The 15,195-nt window shown below is 36.7% G+C and overlaps 1 protein-coding gene across 3 annotated transcripts in view; it reads right to left on the bottom strand.

Moving 5' to 3' along the window:
* Positions 1-15,195, bottom strand: part of FAM13B (family with sequence similarity 13 member B) — a 51,301-nt gene that overhangs the window by 9,409 nt on the left and 26,697 nt on the right. For 2 of the 3 annotated variants that reach the window (XM_074916493.1, XM_074916495.1), the window contains exons 8-17: positions 14,344-14,385; positions 13,134-13,289; positions 11,049-11,184; positions 10,789-10,812; positions 7,238-7,305; positions 6,431-6,485; positions 5,878-6,025; positions 3,264-3,329; positions 1,984-2,194; positions 116-245 (exon numbers count right to left, since the gene is read on the bottom strand). In XM_074916493.1, coding sequence (XP_074772594.1) covers positions 116-245; positions 1,984-2,194; positions 3,264-3,329; positions 5,878-6,025; positions 6,431-6,485; positions 7,238-7,305; positions 10,789-10,812; positions 11,049-11,184; positions 13,134-13,289; positions 14,344-14,385 — 1,036 coding nt within the window. The remainder of the gene's footprint in view (positions 1-115; positions 246-1,983; positions 2,195-3,263; positions 3,330-5,877; positions 6,026-6,430; positions 6,486-7,237; positions 7,306-10,788; positions 10,813-11,048; positions 11,185-13,133; positions 13,290-14,343; positions 14,386-15,195) is intronic. The other variant, XM_074916494.1, reaches the window with a different exon arrangement.

The following is a 15,195-nucleotide window of genomic DNA, read 5'->3' as shown; positions in this document are numbered from 1 at the left end:
AAACAAAATTATTCTCATTTGTGAGCCCACAGTTATTTAGTGATGAACTACAAGAAGTAACTTAGCTCTACCGTGCAGTCCTTTATCCTAAGGAAAAGCAGAAGTGGTAACTTACCTTACTGTTTTTCTCTTTTTCAAATTGTTCCTCAAATTGCTTTATTTTTTTCTGTAGTTTCTTGACAAGCTGATAAGGTGTCTTGTCTTCCCTTTTGTCATCTTTTGAGCTAAAGGATGCTCTTCGTGTTCTGTATTAAAAACGTTTTTAAAATGCCATTTACATAATTAAACAAGTGCAAGCAACTTGTATTTTTGAGTAACAGATGACTAATTTCAATTTTTTTTTTCTTCAGTTCATAATCCATTGTTTTCAGAGCTATTTACTTACTGAATCAAAATGCTTTGATCCGCTGCCTTTAAAATGTGACCTGTTATTTTTTCCTCTCTAGTTTCAGTAATACCCCTAACAGAAAAACAGCATTTGAAACTCAAGTGTCATAAGCTAATGTACCATTAATTATACTGTCATTAGAGCAGTTCAGATCTTTCTGGTGGCTAGGCTACTTATCCAAGTTACTAGATACTCAGTACTTCTGGAAGTATTGGGCACAGAATAAAGCCTAGGCTAGAAGCTAGCACTGAACAATCCTTGGTAATTAAGACAGCTCCACTTAACTGTCTTAGGCAAGTTATTAGATACTTATCTAAAAACCATCTACATCATCTGTTGGCCTTACTAATATAGTTCTAGAGTATGTGATTCTGGTTTAAAATCATCTTTTGCACTTTTTCAGCTCCTTCATATATGCTACTTGTGAAAAGCCTTTTTATCTCCAGACTGACCATGAGAATTTTCTAACACGCTTATTACACAAGGTGCCTGAAAGACCCCTCAACACAGCTAGGGTCATCTACGTAGTTCAAGATATTAGAAACACTAATCTGATAATCTCCTAGTGTAGATCCTTATTAGTTTTGGAATGAGGAGAACAGCTATTACAATCAGCACTTTTCTACAGGTCAGTCTTCTGCATCGTTTTAACAGTACTTGTCAGCTGTCTTCTGCACTAACTGGAGATACTGGGCAAGCAGCTTTCTGCACTAATAAATTTATGACAGACAGAGAATTGGAGACTCTAAACTTGGTCTTTCCTGTTCCAGATTTTCTCATTTTTATGAGATTATTTCTTCCCTAACAAGCGTGGAAATTCTTCTTAAATTCCCTTCCATATTCGCAGTAGTAGACAGTACAGTTCACAGGTTGTTTATAATTTTGGAAGGTCACACTCCCTAGTATCAACCAAATAACTTGCAGCTTGTTTGGCTACAACTCCACTTTCATACACTGGGTCAAACAGGCTTGATCCTCTAAATCTGCAGGAAAGGACCTGCATTAAGAACCCAACTCTTCACTATACTGCTATCCCATGCCTCTGAAGACCTTCCACAGCCCAAGTGAAGAATCTGCCCAGACCATACTACACACTTTAGTTGCAATCATTTGTATAACCTGGCTCTCTTTACCGGGAATAGACAACGTGCTACATAAAACAAATCCAAAATTACGCAACATGAAAATAGATATTCATACCACGGGGTGGGGACAAAACTTACATAAAATCATAGACCTGCAGTCCAGTAAAGACTGGTAAACAAAGGATAGAAATACTATCTTCAGCCCAGGAAGTGCCATTACAGTGGGTTGTCAGAAGCCCTGACCAAATGCCAGGGAAATCTATGCAAGCTTGCCCTATTTTTATCCTCTCCCTCAGCATCTGCCAGTGGCCACTTTGAGAGACAGATGAACCTCTGGCGTGGCTCACTATGGCAGCTCCTGGGCAGGCAGAACAGTCCATGCTCATATAATGCTACATTTAACCTCGGTCTTCAGTTAATTCATATTGTGAAAACCCATGAAGTTCTTAAACAGCTGTATTTACATATTGGCAGTAACATCTCCTGCCCCAACACCCATCGAACACCTACCTAACAAAAGAAAGTGCTTTGGATGAAGAATCTAATGTTTCTGGATCATGTAAGAAACGTTGGCTTTGCCCAAAATCCAAACTCCGATGTGACAGTATCGGATGACAGTCCTCTTCCAACGGATGATTAGTCATCCTTCCAGCCTGCGGGGAAAGCTGAGCTTCTCCAGATTCACTGTCCTCCTGCCAAGATTTGAAAGCAGGAAATGGATCTGGAAGATAAAAAAGGGACACAAAATGGTACTTCTCTGTTAACAGAACTATAAACAAGAGTCAAAAGGAAACAAAAAATGCGTACCCAATGCTTAGTCTTGTATGCTATAAAGGATGTGGTGTCATATACAAAGTGAATAACAACATTGAAATACATCAGAAAGCTACAAATTCTGTCATATAAAAATTGAAAGAAAAAGGTACTGAAATGAAGTATGCACACTAGGATCCCTTTTTCAAAGTGTATCTTGGGAGTATGCATTTCTGAACAGTTCAACAGTGCAGGAGAGCCTTATTTATCAGAAATCCAAAGTCAGAAGAATATATTTATTGTTCATTGCAATATTTTGCGGTGGAAATTAATTTTCATACCTTACACATGTACTCTGAAAGACTGTCCTCTTGGTTTTGAAGAAGGTGAGCCTGACAAAAATCTTTAGGCAACAATACCCATTTGCTTAAGTCTTTTTAAAGGACTGTTGTTGGGTTTTTAAGTTTTAATCCATCTTGACACCACTGAGAAAAAGAGATTTCTTAATTTGGGCAAGGTGACTTCCTTTTAGGCAGGGGATTCCAAAACAATCAATTTTTCTTTTAAATCCCTATAAAAAGTTAGTTGCTAACATCCCTTACAATTCTCAGATACGGTTTTCTTGCTGTCTAACAAAAAGCTGACATGGCCCTCCAGGCCCTTTAAAACCCCACCCCCCTTCTCCTTTCAGAGAGTTGCCTTTATTTTCCAGTTCAAATCAGAAATTTGAAAACTGGGTTCAAAGTGTGCAGAACAACAATAAAACCCACAACGTAATCTTTTAAAAAATAACCCTTGTACCTGCTTTCCATTGTACATTTACTAAGTGTTGTTGGGATTTTTTTGTTTTGTTTTTAAGCTATAATCTTGCCTGTTTACACAGAACAAGAAGGGGACCTTTTAGAAAAAAGTAAACAAAAACTTTGCAGATCAGAACATTCCCAAGATATAAAGGACAGCAGGTGAAGGGTTAGTTAGAAAGCAAACCATAAACTATCAAAAGGCAGATAACTGAACGTATGGCGAACCATACTTACCCTCCCCTTCTCTCTGCAGATGCATTGTTTTGAAATCAATGAGGGGAAAAGTGATAGGGCATGGCGCTAATAAAATGAAAAAGAATGGCAAAAATACTAAAGTGAACACACAGCACAGTCAGAACAAACTATACATAACATGTAAAGCAGGAAGATACAGTACCAGGGAAAAACATCCCAGTTTTTGGGCCAGGCCCTGAGCACTCTCAGCTTCCAGGCAATTTTAATGGCAGGTAAGGATGCTCAGTCCTTAGCGAATTTGAGCTTTTTACTGAAAAGGTTTACAAAGAACTGACACAGGAATAGTAAAGACTTATTGTAGTTTAATAAGAGTCTCATGCATCCTCACTTTAACAAAAGACAAGTTCTAAATATGGTTTTGCTCACAGCTCATAAATAAGAGATGGTGGTGATTTCCAAAAAGCAGGACAAATGCAGAAAAAATACTCAAATATAGATTAACTGATCTGCATTTTTGCCTTAAGCCAGTAAGCATTTGATGTTCATTTTCAAGAACTCCGTTGGTAACAGACCTTTAAGTTTTCTATCACACAGGCCTTAACAACCCAAATCTTGTAACAAGATTTGGACTAGCATAGATTTCTTTACAAAGCCAATCTACTTCCATGGAATGCCACAAGGGCTTGAAGTGCCTTGGAAGGCTGAGATCCTAATAACCATCTAAACAGGACTGAAGAACAGCCAAAGTTAAAATACTTTGCAATGAAATAACACCTCTTGCAAAAAATCATGATTTTACTACCAAGAAGCTTGTAAGCTAAATTTATATACACATATGCTACTTTCTTTTCAAAGTTAAGGGTCATAAAGCTATTCGGGTAAGTAAAAACAAAGTTTTATGAGCAGATTTAAGGAAATAATGAAAATGGAAGCCACAAACCTTCTGAGAATACATATTAAATCAGATTAACACAAATAGAGGATGAAAAAAAAAATGTAATGTGCAAGTAAGCAATTAATGTAAATAAAACACTGAGCATGTCAGCAGGATTTTTTTGTTTTTAAACTTTAGACAGATTTATTAACTTGGGCAACCAGAATGAAAATCTGGACTCAGTGTCTTTGGATGCCTGCAAATTTACTTCTATTTGACACGACATACTCTGAATGTACAGTTTGCTAGGGCTCAAGAAGGCCAATCAGCAAATATTTTACAAATCTAAGCCAATCACAAGCTGCAAACCTCACCATTTGTAAAAGGGTTAAAAGGGAAGTATGCAGGCAATTAATTTGGAAAACAGGCAACACTGGTGACAAATTACCAATAACTTATCAGTATTTGAGCTTCAGGACAAAGCTTTATGTGCTGACAGACTACAACTATGTGCTGCACTGTTAAGCTACACACATTCCAAGTACACTTCACCAATTTTAATATTTATAACACAGCAAGCAGAAGTTAAGTGCAGTCATTCTTTGCCACCAGTGTCTTACTGACATTTGATCATAACACTTACAGGCATCTCAAAGAATAGCTGTCACTGGAACAGCCTGTTGGAAGTCAAAACCTCGTCCCTGCATAGTAGATCTGTATTTATCTACCAAGTTCTACTTGCAAGTTTTTAAAATTGGAAATAAGTGGACTGTGGCCATTGTACTGTCAGGGACAGTTCACAGTATTTTGGCAAACGGTATCGCTTGCATTTTTTTTAAGGTGTGATGATTCAGAATATCAACACCAGGCAGAGGAGACAGGATAAGGAACACATAAAAAGATAAGTACTTTGAAAAGAAGATACCGACAAGAGTGTTTTGCTCTGGTTACAAAGGGGTTATGTTTTTACACAAGTAAAACAACAGTCTAAACAGTTATTACTAGACATTTGAGCAGCAAAGTTCAGTAAAGTCACAAGCTTAAGGGCTTGCTAAACCTGGAAGGCCATAAAGAATAAGGTGACAAACATAAGGAATCCTGCCCAAGAGAAAACTAAGTTTCAAATATTCTGCTTTTCACAAAATCCAAACAAATGGGGGAGAAGGGGCACAGAAATAATATCCATCTGCAACTTTAAACTTTTATTTGAAAATTCAAAGCTGTTTCAAGTTGTCCAATGATGTGGAAACCAACATCTGACATTCCTGATGTTTAAAATAAAACAAACAACAGATTTTTCAGAATACATGAAAAAAAAACCTGCTGTGTTTAGTAGTTTAGTGATTTTAAGTCAAATTCAGCTAGTATTAGAACTTCAGTCATTTTTAAAAAAAGCAACAAACAAGACAGTGTGAATAATAACTATATAGCATAATCAGAGAAAGCATTTTTAAGGACTTGGATGAGAGACTCAAGGTCCTGGGAACCGTAAGTCACTTAAAAATATCCCTCTAGTATGAAACAGGTTTCTTTGCTTTCTTTAGTTGCTCCTTTGACTGTTTTTTCTTGACTGTTTTTTATGGTTCTTAAGTTGCAGATAGTTGAGAAACAAGACGGGAGCTATGCCATGACTTGGTCAATCTTACCATGTGTATAGGAATGTATTCTTCTGGTTGAAGTAAAGAAAAAAAGCATAAGTTGTCTGCTGCTTCTACTTTGTCAGGTGTTCTATTCATCATTAGTAGCTAACTATACTGTGAGCTAAAGGGTGAAAATTACCTTCCCATTTGTCACCATCGGATACGTTCTTCAGATCCAGTCGTGGTACTTGGACACCCAGAGCTTCCTCAGAAACATTAACATTGCCATCCCCCGACACCTCTGAATCAGTGTTTGCATTAAGATCACCACTCCTGCTACTTGAATCCTGTATTTAAATAAAATAACAGAACAATTTTATTATTATTTAGCAACTGGAAGTCAGATACTTAATCAGTGCCAATTCCAGAATTTCTGGAAATTTTCTGAAAAAAAATTTTCTTCTTCCTTAACTCAAGGAATTATAAACAAGCTTTCCCCCACACCCCCAGTAGTAGTCAATTTTTTGCATTACAAAACATTCCTTTCATGAGGTGCTTAAGTATAAGCTTGCTCTGCTGCCAAAAGTTTCTGTGGAGTGAGATGAGATCTCCAACAGAGGTTTTGCAAACCTCGCAGCAGACCATCAACATAAGATGCTTAAAGTTACGTTTACTGTTTTTCTTCGTGTCTGTATTTCATGCGAGTTCATAAGACGCTGTGTATCTGTATATAAATTAAACCATAATCTTACCAGAAACATCTCTGAAGATATGCTATCATTGTCACCAAGCAATATACTATTTTGCCTAAAAAGAAAACACGTACATAGTTAAAATTTTAAATACACGTTCTTAATGGGCAGTAAATACTATACATTCCATTTACTTTTTATTCTTACATACCCTAGTCCAGTTTTAGCAGATACGCAATGTATTTCCTTAAAGGAATAATTGAGATTCTGGGGAGCAAAACTTACACTGTTTCCAACCTGGCGCCCTCACCTTTGTTCTTCACACAGAATTTCAAGCTGAAGCATGTAAACAACAACTGGACTTGAACCAAGTTGGAAATACAAACAGCTCAGACCCTTGTTCTCAAACCGGGAGTAAATATTTTTAATTCAAATTTCAATCAGTGCTGAACTCAAACTGCAAATGAACTTAAGAGTCTTCTGGCTAGTCACTATTACCAGCATTAATTCTTCAATCACTAAGAGCAATGAAATGTGCCAAAATATTTGAAAGTAAGTAACTTTTTCTTCTTCTATTTCTCTTGCCTAGAACATAGGGTTGTTCACAAAAAAAATCATGATACATATCATATAGGCTCATGCTTATTTTCCCTTTTAAGTGCATGAAATTCCATGCCTTCTGTATCACCATTATGAAAGGGTAACTCCATTTTCTCCTGTTTACACATGTGAAAAGTTGTATGTTTAATTTCACCTCCCTTATGTTATGCTGTGTTGTCACAGATCAGTTTGGTACACTCACTTTTCAAAACTGAAATTACACATTCTGCCACGTCGAATGAAAGAAAACAAAAGAAAAATACATACCTTTCACTATTATTTTCTCCATCAACATCTGCATCTTTATCACATGGTTGCAATAATACGTCTGCAGTCTGTTGGCAAAAAGTATGTTTAGAAAGATTTGGGAATGGCATTCTCAGCTGAAAACATTTTTGTAATCATCACTGACCACAAAACACCCTCAAGAACTAAAAGCACAGCTTTGGAAATCTTATTTTCTAACCATGCAATTTTTTTACATCTAAAGTGAAGCCACTAACCAGGTATTTTAATCACTAGAAGACAGACAAACCATTTTTTATCTCTTAAATATTAACACCAACAGTTCTACTGCAAATCATAGCATGATGTTTGGGGTGACTAAAATCGTGGCAGTAAGTATATCCTAGTCTCGAAAATAACTGAGTTGGATGTAGACTTGTGCTCAGCATATATGAAATGAAACAAGTCTGACAGACTTTCTAAAAGGAGCTGCTAATCCCTGTTACTAAATAAAGGAGCAACAGAACTGGAAGGGGATGAAGAAATGTTGGCATTTCTATGACACCATCTCACAAAACAAGTTCAGATGAGTGCCTGTCACTATTTTGTTCACTAAAAGTTGGCAAAGGACTGACTACTTTAAGTATTTACACCAAAGCTCAGTACTTATTTCTTCAAAAAGTATCTTATTTGGGGGAATATAAGGAATGTGAAACATAGTATGTCATTTTAAAATAACAGATTATATTTGGTTTCAGACTTCAAGAAGTTCTCAGAAATTATCTTTAAAATGTCTGAATATAAAATAGTTACCTGGAGAGTTCAAATATACATAACAGTCACCAGTTTTACACTGCTGACAGTAATATTCACCCTTATCAGATAAAACTCCGTTATTCTGTTTACATTATTTCAGTCCTCAAGTCAAATTCCAATTCAGGGAAACAATTTTTAATTACAGTGCCTTTGTCTTACTCCAGCAGGTAATTTCCACCCTGGAGATGACCTGTGCAAGTCACACTTATTGTAGTCGTTGAAACAGCTGCTTCCGTTTCCATTTCAGATCCAAAGGAGAGCCAACGTGCTCATCTTTCATGTCCTACAACCCTACGTGTCCCTCAAACTCCACTCATTTCCCTTTAACATCTCCCTGAAGGATACAACTCTCCAGTAACATTTGAAATGGTGTATTAACAAGAAGGTAGAAACCCACATCTAAAAAACCCCAAAACTTCACCCCAGAATGCCACCTTACCAACAAAATTAATTGACAGAAATATATCGAAAAGCAAAAAAGGCCAAGAATGACATCAGGTATGACAACAAAAGTGCATCTACACAGGACCATGCGCTCCCAAGCATCCTGTTCCCCTTTATATTCTCAGCACAGTAACATGCTTGGAACTCTGAAGTACACAGACTTCACAAGTGAAATTCACATTTCTCAGCTGTTCTTTGAAATCTTTGAAACGGCATAAAAATGCATTGAAAAGCCACCAATTTGCAATTTTTGTTTCTCCATTTGTATCTTCCGAGTTCTGATTTCTAAAGCTCAGCACATATTTTAACTAGGAAGTCAGAAGGAAATAAAACGTTAGGAATTAATATGAGAAACTCATTCTCTACTGCTTTTGAAGGCTTTCATCATCAAAAGACTGAAAACCTAACGCAAATACTACCAGTAGAAGATAACTTAAAACAGACAGTCAGAAAAAGACTCATGGCAGAAATACAGATCTCTACCCTGTGAGTTCTTACAAACATAGTATTCAACCTGAACTGGATAAAACACTCATTTAAACATCATGGGCACTTTGTGCTATAAGATAACAATCCAATAGTGGGGTTTTTTTATCATGAGATTTGACACTCATGCATCACGAAAGAACCTGGACAATCAATACATCCTGTGAAATTTTAATTTACAGAATGGGATTCTAAAACAGTATGCCAGTTTAGCAAGAACAATTGAAAAATTTGGCTTGTTAGGTGATTCAAAAGAGTCATTTGGGATCCAGGAAAGCAAACAGAAGGCTAAGAGAAGAATACATTACAATAGCGAAAAGCGCTACGGCAACATTTTGTTTTAATAAAAACACAGATTCCAGACAAGACTCACAGTTTCACTATGCTAAGGCATCCGTTTCTATCTTTTCAAGTTCACAGACCCATTAAATTCTTCTAGTTAATTTAAGTCTACTAACAATAGGTTCGCTTATCTAGTTATCTTTCAGGAAACCCTCAGAAAGATTTATGGACTCACAGGCAAGAAGCTAAAAACCATTGTAGAAAGTACTCTACACGCGTATAACAAAGCTCTCTACCCACAGAATCATCATTTAGATTTATGACAACAAGAGTTTTATATAGTAAATAAGGAACTAACTTGAATTTTTCATTCAAAGTGCTTATTTGACAGCTGCATATGTGTTACTTCATACAGAGTGGTAGAAGCTATGTTCTCTTGCATATTACTTGATTTCATTTTTGTCAGCACATATTTTACAGCATCACTTGAACACACAAAGATACCCTGAATAAGAGACTGATGCCTGCTTGCTCATAAAAAATGCTGGTACAGTTCAGGCCATCATTACAAATTCAGGCCATACATTCAAGCCTTCACATTCGACTGTAGTTGAAGATCTAATAATTTGCAGCTCAAAGCAAAGCTGAGGCATCTCTGTTGTACAGGGCAAACAATTATTTCAACATTTACAGTTGCTACAATACCGGGCTTCCATTCAAACTGTATGCAATACTGGCTTCTTTCAGTGACACGTAGCTGTTCAATTCAAGTATAATGTGTAAAAGCAAAGCCAAAATTAAATCTGTGACACTCGATTATCCTGTGGTTTGTCATTTATATGTTCAGTTGCTTTCTGATTTGTGTTTCTTTCTAATTTTCTGCAACTTTCAGCAACTTCAAGTATCATTAATATTGTATGTTCTGAGGAAAGCGGTTTTTAAACAATACAACTAAGTTTTATTTTTTACAAGCATATTAGCATCACATCCTAATATGCACTCATGCAGCACTCTAGACAGATTTTTCTGCTTTGGAATATAAATGGTCAATCCTGATACTTTTCAAGATGACAATACTAAGTGTTGAACCTCTTCAGGAGATCACAAGGCTAATTCTCTTTCATTTTTCTTTTGCTGAACACCTCAAGTGTAAGAATTCTAAGTGTACCCATCAGCATGGAGGGACACAAGCTATCAGCACTGCTTAGATGTTTGACTTCTGCTAACAGGTCCAAAGAGAAGCAACAAAATCTCTTTGAAGTAGAAAGGAGATGCAGATGTGTTGGAAAGAACAGACACCTATGCCTACCACATAAGAAACTGGAAACAGCGAGAAAAGGCTGTAATTAGCTAACTATAAAACCACACCTTCCTAGCACAAGAAGTCAAGAAGCTGCAGAATCTCAAAGTGACTGTTACTTCTACCCCTTCTTGATACAGTAAAAGGTGTGACTGACTGTGGGCTATGCTACAACCACAGCTCCAGATCTTCTGCTGCTCAGGAAGCTTTTATTACCACAGATGCTGTTCTAACTTGTGCTATGCTTGATGATACGCTGACTTACCTGAGCAGGAGGAAGGGCTGGTACCTGTGAAAGACCAACAGAAAAACATCAGTCAGGGTCCAAACAAGCTGCACCAAAGTACACAAAAATTTCTCTGCCTGTCTACGAAACATGCACAGCAGAGAAGGCAATTAACTGCACAGAGCAACAGTGCCATGTAAGGCTATATCAGAGCTATTAGGAAAACTTGGATCTCTAAAGCACTTTGCTGAAGTCACAGCAATTTATGATTTTCCTGTACAGGAGGTTCTTCCTCTCACCTGAACACTTTCTTCTTCCTCAGTTACAGTATCATGTTTCATAGCTTCGCTGTCTAAATCTGTGCAAACCAATACTTCAGAGCAGTCTCCTGTGTTCTCACTGCTACCAGTGTCATTATCTTCAATAACATCATTCCTAAAGATAAGAACAGAAAGCCTTTTGCAACCTGTTGTTCCACCTTTAAAAGAAAAAAAAAAAAAACAAAACAAACAACACCATCTTCCCCCCCCCCCCCCCCCCCCCGCCCCTCTCCTTAACAGTAGCAAAAATCAGGGTGGTGGTGTTGGGTTTTTTTTTCCCCCTAACAAATTATTCTGACAAAACATACTGGTTAATATCTACAATTTTAGTAACCTATAAGCAAGTTTAATTATTTATGTAGCTTATATACACTTCTGAGGTTTTCTACAACAGTATATGATAGACACATCAAAATGTATTTATTTGATTCTTGTATTAAGGGTCAGGCATAAATCCCCCACTTACTATGCTGACCTAAGAAATAAAAGTGCCAACAGGCAGAAGCAATGACTCCTCTCAACAGTGAAGCCAGCTAGTTCATAGGTAGAATCACTGTGTTCCCCTCAGTGAGAAATTCCATTATTTCTAACATTTAATCTTTGAAGAAATCAACTTAAGGCTTTTAACAGTACAGCCAGAGTAAAACTAACTTACACCACATTTATGTCCATATACTCTTTATGTGCCACCATCCCTGTTACCACTTGATTCTGTAATTCATCACAAGCCTTTGACTTCCTCGCCTTTTCCTCACTCACAAAGAATTCCAAGCTATTTTTAAAAATGCTCCTCCTCCATCAGATATATAGTATAGATACTAAACAGGCTGGTTCAGAAACTAACATTTTAATTCTGTTTTCTTAATTCCAGCACTTATTTTAAATTACTTTGAAGAAATTTGCATTGGATCACTGCATTTTTTTAGTTCTTCATTTAACTGTGTATTTGCCCTGTGCACAGTCTGCTGGCAGCACTGTTTTAAAGCACCCAGACGACCTCTTTCAAGAACACGATCATGTATCCTCTATTACGGTTAATCCACATTGGAATGATGATCAGAAGCATCTGAAATAGTCACTGTGCCAGAAGAGTATATTGCTTCCAAACGTTTAGTGATGGTACTTTTAGCCTCTGCTTCTATGAAGTCAGCCAACCTTTAAAACACTTATGCTGTAACTGAAGGAATTCAGCTACAACAGGTCTTTCAGGCAATTACCCAAAGACATTAAATCTCTAACACTAAAATTCAATTTTAATTGATTATTACCAGCAATGATTATTACTTTTATGGTCAACTGCTAACTTCAGCCCGACCTCTTGTCACAGGTAAGACTTCTAAAAACAGTAAAGACTGAACAATTTAGAAAACAGCATTCAAGTCTCTGAATACTTCATGTATTTCAAGCTCTGAGCAACAAAGGAATTTAGGTAACTGTTAACGTGTTAACATGTTAAAATGTGTTAACTACACATTTTTGGAGTTTGGGTATTAATCATGACTATTTTTAATAAAGCACCAAAATGTACCAGCTCCTCAATGCTGCCATGGCAATCGCTACACTCATAACATGGCAAGATTTACAATAAAAATAAAAGCTGACCAAATGAGGCTGGAACTCCATGCAAACAGACCCACAGTGCTTGTTCTATCCATTTTTAGCCATTTCATTGACATTGGCAGCCACAGCAGTAACACAGCTATGCTGACGTGGAAAGATAGGGGTAAAGAAACCACAACAGTATCTACAAAAGCTTTCATATGGTAAAATTGTGTCATAATTAACATCAGTGAGAAGAAAGTTCTTGGGCTACTTGCACAGAATTCAGCAGTGAAGCAGTTATACTTCACAACATTTTTAGCTATACAATCTATTTAAAATATTTGCTTCAAGACCTGTTGATTACTGGCAAGTGATGGAAGTTGATTTGGTTTAAAATATGAGATAAATTTAAGTTAATAGCAAAAGTCTTAACTTTTGTTTTGGGTTGAGGTGAGGAATTGTTTTGGAGGAGTTAATATGTACAATACTATAGAATTTATTACAGATACAACAAAATCTTACTGGTTGTTAGATCCTTCCTCATCCCCGCTGGGATTTTTTGCTTCACTGTTACAGCCCAGTCTGTGTTGCTGTATATGTTTAAGATCATTATCTAAGCTGCTCTGCAGGTCGAAAAGATGCTGTTCCACAGCTGCTCTAATTGTTCTTTCTAAAATACTAAACACAAAAAAGACAGAAAATTTACATAAAAACCTCTTCTTTTGCATTGATCAACTATGCAGAAAGGCAGAGATAACAAAAACTTCACACACAACAGGAATCCTTGATGGCAGTTACTTCAAGGCAAAAGGAGACTAACTTTTCCAAAAAGGCAGTGGAAATTATTGTACCTACTATCTTTTATTTCATAAAATTGACATAAAATATTACAAAGTCTATTAACAGTATTTTAAGAGTAATCAACACACTACAATGACTAACTTTTTTTTAATAACTATAAACAAACACTTATAAAAGCCTAATATGTTAACATGACAGAAAAATCCTGTATCTATAATGGGTTAGAGGCAACCCTGGAGCAGGTACCACTTCAGCACAGCTGGCTGTAAACCCCTCCTGAATGGGTTTGTAATCTTAAAAGGCAAGAGCTAACGAACAGCAGAGACAATGAGCAAGTACCTGATGAAGGACACAGGATATACCCAAAGATACATCAAGAGAAGAGCTGCATTCTTTAAAAACAAGACTGCTCTGTTGAGTGCTTCTTAGCCAGCTCATCCAAAACATGCAGTTAGGCCTATAAAAAAACTCTCCTGTAGTAAGAATCTTGAACTCTTTAAGCCCATTTTGAACTCTGGAATTGTGTGTTAATCCTCCTCCACATTTGTGCATGCAATTCCACTCAGCTGTACTCTATATTAAGAACTAGAAGTTGGTAAAATACAATGTTGCTGAAAATACAATGTGAATGCCATCATAATTTTTAAGTGAAACACCTATGATGTATCTAAGCATAAAACCAAAGTGGTTTGGAATCTAGATTTTACCATACTGTGCTCTCATGCTTCTGCAGTCAACAACACTGACAGACATCAGGTTTCTCCTGCATTAGTGTTAAATGTCACAAGTGAAACACTTCACACTGGAATATGTTCATTCATAACTGTAATGAAACCTACTGCATTTCTTTCTCTTGAAAGAAGACATATCTTCTCTGCCTGTTCTAGTAATCGCACAATTCAAACACATTTTGTATTTTCATTATACTTACTCTGCAGAGGCTGGCAAGATACTTATGGGAGAGATATGAGCACTGCAATAAAGAAGAAATAAGTTAATGTAATGCAAAAACTTCATCACACTAAATAAAAGTCGTCAAGTCACCAGAAAGCAACTTAGAAAATACCTAAAGACTCCGTGTAATTCAGCCAATAAACATAGAATAAATATGTAAAGAAAACATGGATTTGCAACGCCTCTATTATTCAGATGAAGAAATCTTAAAGAATGCCATCATAAGGCAGAAAGTTATAGAAGTAGCAATGCAGATTTCTGTCTCTCAAGTGCCAATACTCAGTATATTATGAAGCTATAAGCTCTCAGATCTACAGTCTTTCCCATGAGAAATACTAATCACTTAGTCTCCAAAGACTTCCTGACACCTTGCTTAAGAATGCAGATTCTAACCTTGCTGCCTAAAGCAAATTCCAAATTACTCTGCTTTCCTCCACAGTTGCAATTTCACGGAAGTTCTTCCCTGTCAGACTGTTGCGTAATTTTATTCTGCAGCATTCAACAGATCTGCAGCACCCTCCAAGGACAGCTACATTTCAAGTGCGGGGCAGGTACTTTCCCGAGGTTTTGAGACACCAGCTAGCCATCTGTAAAGCATCTGGAAATCTAGCACAAGCCACTTCAGCCTAGAATGTTAAACTCCTAGGGGAGTGAAGGGTGGAAATCTGTGTAACTAACACAAGTGAGTCCAAGGAAGTTAACTCATGTATTCACTCCCTCTTCAATTTTCCATTAATATGATCCAAATTCTGTCATTATAAACAGTATAATTACATTTTAGACAAAGGAACAGTAAACATGCTAAGAAAAATAAAAGAAAAAAACTCTA

This window comes from Athene noctua, chromosome 12 (genome assembly GCF_965140245.1).
Source record: "Athene noctua chromosome 12, bAthNoc1.hap1.1, whole genome shotgun sequence".
NCBI lineage: Eukaryota > Metazoa > Chordata > Aves > Strigiformes > Strigidae > Athene > Athene noctua.
This window is presented reverse-complemented; position numbering and strand designations above follow the sequence as displayed.